Source organism: Corylus avellana, chromosome ca3, assembly GCF_901000735.1.
Source record: "Corylus avellana chromosome ca3, CavTom2PMs-1.0".
NCBI lineage: Eukaryota > Viridiplantae > Streptophyta > Magnoliopsida > Fagales > Betulaceae > Corylus > Corylus avellana.
The window spans coordinates 27,072,694-27,079,327 of NC_081543.1; the positions used below are offsets into that span (position 1 = coordinate 27,072,694).

A 6,634-nucleotide genomic window follows, 5' to 3' on the forward strand; every position below is an offset into this window, starting at 1 on the left:
TGCACAATTGATTTATTATTTGTAAATTGGTATAATTATATGAATTGATTTTGCATTTTTTTTTTTGAAAAATATAAAATTAGTCTTTGTGATTTACCTGATTTACAATTAACTCCTTATGGTATCAAAATAAACTCAAAGGTTCCTGAGGTATGCCAAAAATATAATTTAGTCTCTACAATCAAATTTCGTCTACTAATTTAACAAATTCCCTTAGTATGACAGTGTCTTAAATAAGACAAGTATCACAATTATATTGGTTCTAATGTTTTACGCTATTAAAATCTGTTAAATCAGTGAACGAAATTTGACTGTAGGGACTAAATTATTTTTTTAGCATACCTGTGAGTTCATTGTAATATCATAAGGAGTTAATTGCAAATCAGATAAATCACAAAGACAGAATTTACATTTTTTTCCTTTTTTTTTTTTTAAAAAAAAAAGTATTATTGTAGCTTACTTTTATAATATTTCGATTCTTTTTCCTTTAGGGATTTTTAAAACAATTGCCAAATCATTAAATTACTTTTTATTAATTTAAATTTTAAAAATAACTGATAATTGAATATAATTACCCAAAACTTATAATGAGAAACAATACAATATCACCAACTAAACGAAAATTTGTCCTCAAGGGATAGCTTAATCAACTGGGGACCATGCTTCATAAAACGGATGTCATTAGTTCGAATCTTTCTCCCTCTCTTGTGTGGACATGTCAAAAAACTAAACAAAAATTTAAACTCTACAAGACTACAACCATCAGATTATGAAAAAAGAATAAATCAAACAGTACTACAATATATAATTTATATTTTGGTTTATTCAAATCATTTGTAATCCTATAATTTAATCCCATCAAATCCCCAAATTGAGGGTAATTCTAATATATTATAATAAAAGAAAATATACTGTTTATATATAATATTTATTTTCTTTATTTTTTGTTTGGTATCAAACAACTGTATGCACTTGAAGAGAAAAACATAAAGATATTTTGGAAAGTATAAATAATTCCTATAAGATACCTATAAATAAACCAAACGTGAAAATCTCATCAAATCTTATCAGATTCCTAACAATTCACAAACATGATTTAATCCATATTCAAAGCATCACATTCCGATGCCCGAAGGAATTTTAGATTCTCCAAACCAAGTGCAACGTTCCTTAGAAACCGACGTTATATCAATCAATTTGATACTTATCACGTCAATCACAAAATAATTAAATTCGATTGTCGCTGATGTAGCAATAACTCATGAACTATCATCGATCTTAATTTCAAAAGAGTTATAATAAAAACTGTAATATTCTAAACATTTTCCTGAGCTTAAATAAGGGTAGGTTTCAATTGCAAATATTATCTGCTTTTGTATTCTAAGAAGAAAGAAAAAAATTGTTCACTTAAATGGATAGAACCGTCATCAAGAATATATTATTATTATTATTATTATTATGGTTAACCTTCCTAATTAAAAATTAATTAGATATGGATTCGAGGCACGCCCTGTAGACAAAAAGAGAAATATCCCAAAATATAGGTACTTGCTGTCGACACGTGTTTGAATCATCCCACAAATGCCGGCTTAATTCAATTCGGTCAACCCACAGGCCACAATACAAACAAAGAATGAACTGTTGGCAACAAACCAAGATAAGGAATATGAATGAAGAATACGGAAAGTATTCTTTATATATATATATATATAAAGAATATATATATATATATATTTATATTTATTTATATATATATATATTTATATAAATATATATATATTTATATTTATTTATATATATATATATATATATATATATTTATATAAAGAATATATATATATTTATATTTATTTATATTTATTTATTTATTTATTTAAGAATGAGTAGTGAGTAGGCGACAAAGCAAAATTTAATAGGATTCTCATACGCATTTTTAATAAGATTAACGTACTATGTGACATCTATTCTTAGAACATGTGATTTTCATATACATTTTACATATTTTAAGGATAGATGTCAATTCCTTTAACTCAGTTTAAGAAAAAAATGTCCGCTTAAATAGCCTACCACTGTCTTAATAAGCAACTACGTTAGCCAGTTAAATATTGCATCCAAAGCTACCAACAAAGCTTTACAATAGTGGATTTCGTGATATTTTATGTAGTTTTTTTAATGATTCAAATTAAATTTTAATTTTTTCATTAAAATTAAATTAAATTTAGACCGTTAAAAAAAACTATAAATTTTAGTCAAATCCTAAAGAATTATTATATATACTAGACACTAGACAACTGGGACGTGATACACATTACGCCAGTGTGCTTAGCACGCCAAGCTATTTTCACTTTTTTTTTTAATTTTTTAATATTAAAAAAAAAAAAAAAATTGCTAGCGTGCCGTTCTCTTTTGCTTCACCCCTAGACAATTACAATAAGATGCACGCTAGGAAAAGAGTTTGGCTTGTAAAGCACGGCATTGGAGCCCATAATTACGTGCAAGTAGCAATCAACCTCCCTCTCTTTTGTCCATAATAGGCGTGGTTGGTTACTCCTCGCCCATTGACGCATGGACTCAAAGCCGCATAAATTAGCGTTGTTGGCAACCACAAGACTTCTTCTACTCGATGATTCTTTGAGTAAAAGCATATTAACATAATAAAGTTATCTTTGGAATTATATGCTTTAAATACGTGTTGGTTTAGCTAAAATTACATTAATTAGGGTCATTTGATTAAAATCTGATATGGGAGTAATGTTACAGTAGGCAAAGGATGCATGCGTTATCCAGAATGATTCGGCGTAAACAGAGAAACAAAACGAACTTTATATATCCCTTTTCTGCTCAATCCAGAAACTAAGTAAACCACCACCGCCTCTTAGGCCCTTGACTGACAATAAAGCTTATGTATATAGGTGGCTTTTTAAGTCCGCCTCATTTATCATTGCAATTGTTGTGCCATATTTTAAGTAAGTTAATCACTTCATAAGGAAAAAAAAAGAAAAAAAAAAAAAGAAAAGAAAATCACTTCAAATATTCAATGTTAGCCAATATAAAATGAGTGTGATAAATGAGTGCATGTAAAAAGTAGCATTAGTCTTTATTAGCTCATCTTTTCCACATTATTTATTTATTTATTTTATTTTTTTTAGAAAAGATTGTTAATATTTCATTGATCACAAAATAGACAGTTCAGACTGATCTTTCAAAACAATATCATGAATACATCTTGCTATCTCAAAAAACCAAGACCTCTCAATGGCTTGTTTACAGGCCTCTTTGGCCAACTTATGTGCTGCCATGTTATAAGAACAGCTAACATGACGACATTCCCATAACTAACAGGCCTCTGTAGAGAGCATTGCTAGAAATTATATTTTTATCCTACAATGCTGAAATGACAATTTTAATTAACCTTTTATTTTGTTTTGTTTTGTTTTTTAATAAAGACTTATCCATGAGTTGATTAACACTATCACGTTAGCATTATGAGATAAAATACTCCAGGGTTTAAATATAAATTGGATTAGAATTCAATTTATTTGCATTCGACTTCAAATTAATTTCAATAGATCTCTTTTTTTTTTTTTCCTCTTTACTTAAAAAAAATCTAAAATTAATGCAACAACTTTTAATTCTCATTTACAACTCTTTTACAATATGCTCATATGTGTGAATGTGTAATTAGATTCAAATAAAAAAAAAAAAATAAATAGCTTCTACTCACTCGTTAACACGTGTTAACTAAATATAAAAGAGTACTAAACCTATAATTTTTCTTCAAGTATATGTATCCACTTCCTACATATATGCAATCTTCCGACAAAGATTAAACTAATCCCAACATCTATTATGGATAGTAATTCAACGTAGGAGGATACGAATCCTCCCCAAAAAAGCAAAGGAATCTGTGTCTTAGAAACAACTCTAAAACCAGAGACTTTTCTTCGGTACAGAATAATGGCCGTACCGTGAATAATCTGCTAAATTCTGGGCAAAGTACAAACCACAAAAAAGAAGCTAGCTTCACTTGCAGTCATACAAAGGGGTCAATACGATGACTCTAGGCACCGACACGTGTCCCGCCTGCCCGTTGCTTTCACCGACACGACCCGGTCTATCCCTCTCTCTAGGCTTCACTGTGAGATTATAAACCACAGAAAAAGAAGAAAAAAAAAAGAAAAAAAGAAAAAGAAAAGGGAAATAACACGTTCTTCTTCACAAGAGAGAATTGGGGAGAGATATTCATCTAATCCTTCTGGGAAAGAATCAGGCCCTCTTTCTGGGTCTGTCTTTAGCCGTCATATTCCTGATCAGCAATCAGTTTTCAGGTTTTTCCTTGATATTTTCCTGTTTACTTGTAGTTGTAATATATAATCAAAGCTTTCCCTTTTTGTGTATATTTTAGAGTAAAAAATAGGAGTTGTTATGTTGATGGGGTTTTGCTGTATATATTGTTGAAATTCTCTGCCTTTTCTGGGTTTTGAGTTTTAATAGCTGTTTTAGTAGGCTGTCTTGTTAATTTGGGGTTTGGGTTTGATGGGTTGTGCTTAGCTTTGCTTGAAGCGAATGTTTGTGGGAAGGCTGCTTTGACTAGAAAGTTGGGATTTTTTTTTGTGGGAAGGCTGCTTTGTTTTTTTCACCCTTTCGTTCTCACAAAAGATGGGTATCTTCAGCTGATTTAGAAGTAGTTGTGGTAGTTATGATGTGTGAATTTGTTGCCTGTGGAGGAAGGTTCAACTTTTATTGCTGAATCCGAGTTGGGTATATAGGTTTTATAGGTGTCTAGGTGGTCAGGCTTGATTCATATTCCTTTCAATTCACTAAGAGGTTGAAAGGGCCTGTGTCATAAGAAGAGTTTCTGAAAATCCTGTTTAGGTTGAGCTATTGTCACTTTGTAAGAATGGTTGAATCAATTGCCACTACATCTCTTCTTGCGCATCGACCATTGTGTCGAGGGGCTTTTGTCAAGGATGTCTCGTCTAAACGGAGATCTCCAGATATCTTGCGGTTCCGGGTTATAGAATTTCACGGTCGAAGGCTTGTTGCTTTGCCTGCTTTGGCGAGAGTGAGAGCTGATCGGTTGACTATGTCTCCAATTAAGGCTCTAGCGATGGAGCTGACGAAAGAGGCGTATTCATACAGAGAAGAGAAAATTCCTCAGGATTGGAATTTTGATATTGATACTGACTTTGATAGAAAACCTGGTTTGTGGCCACCGGAGAATAAAGCCGACAACCCTTCACTACACAATCCCCTGCTTAGACAAGAAAGGATGGGTTGTGGTTGGCTAGGTGCCATATTTGAATGGGAAGGAGTTCTAATTGAAGATAATCCTGATCTTGAGAAGCAAGCCTGGCTGGCTCTTTCTCAAGAAGAAGGAAAATCTCCTCCCCCGGCTTTCATTCTTAGAAGAATAGAAGGCATGAAGAATGAGCAGGCCATATCTGAGGTTCTGTGCTGGTCAAGAGACCCAGCACAGTTGAGAAGAATGGGTGCTAGGAAAGAAGAAATTTACCAAGCTTTACAAGGTGGGATTTATAGACTACGAGCTGGGTCGAAAGAGTTTGTGAATATCTTGATGCATTACAAGATACCTATGGCATTGGTTTCTACGCGTCCTAGAAAAACTCTTGAGACTGCAATCGGAACAATTGGTATTGAAGGGTACTTTAATGTGATTGTAGCAGCAGAGGATGTTCACAGGGGGAAGCCTGATCCAGAGATGTTTGCCTATGCAGCACAGCTTCTGCAATTTATTCCTGAGCGGTGCATTGTGTTTGGGAACTCAAATCAGACGGTGGAGGCTGCTCATGATGCACGAATGAAGTGTGTAGCTGTTGCTAGCAAGCATCCTGTCTATGAGCTTGGGGCCGCAGATTTGGTGGTGAGGCACCTAGATGAGCTTTCAGTGGTTGATTTAAAGCATCTTGCTGATATTGAATCTCCTGAATTTGGGACTGGAGAGCCAGAGTTGGAGCTGGAGGAGGAAGTTGACTACCCATCCTCATCAACCTTGGCAGCAGTCGATGATAGTTTCTGGTGATCCAATAAAATGTACAGTTCACCATTCTTCTTCTGATTCTTGATGATAATAGTCCTATATTGGCCATGCTGTGTATAAGGATAACTGGCCAAAAAAAAAAAAAGGGCAAAGAAAGAAAAAAGAAAAAAAAGGAAAGATAAATATAAAAAGGTGGTCTGCATTAGACTACCTTAATGTTATCACGTATGTATTCTCTGTACAATATATGTTTCTGATACTTCTAACATTTATCTGGTGCTGCTTCTCTTCCATCAATATTCAATGATTGAACTGTCTTAATGGGAATATTGATTCCTGAATAGTTATTTTGATATGGGATAGATTGGAAGATGATCAGATTATGTGTGTATTATTAAAATTGATTCCTGAATAGTTATTTGGATATGGGATAGATTAGAAGATGATCAGATGGTGTGTGTATTATTAAAGAAAGTACGGATGAGATTGGCATCTAGTTACTTTATAAATCAGTCTCTACCTGCTTAATTCCTATGTCAAGGGCATATAACTCATTAGGCTTCCAGGTTGGCTGCCCATTTTCTCTTAAAAAGCAAGAATTCCATTTCTTTTCAGAGCAAAATTATGTTGACC

The 6,634-nt window shown here is 32.9% G+C and overlaps 1 protein-coding gene across 1 annotated transcript; it reads left to right on the forward strand.

Moving 5' to 3' along the window:
* The first annotated feature begins 4,191 nt into the window (after positions 1-4,191).
* Positions 4,192-6,415, forward strand: LOC132176234 (5-amino-6-(5-phospho-D-ribitylamino)uracil phosphatase, chloroplastic-like). The gene has a single exon (XM_059588379.1). The coding sequence runs from the start codon at positions 4,901-4,903 to the stop codon at positions 6,041-6,043; it is 1,143 nt and encodes a 380-aa protein (XP_059444362.1). The 5' UTR covers positions 4,192-4,900; the 3' UTR covers positions 6,044-6,415.
* Positions 6,416-6,634: the final 219 nt, after the last annotated feature.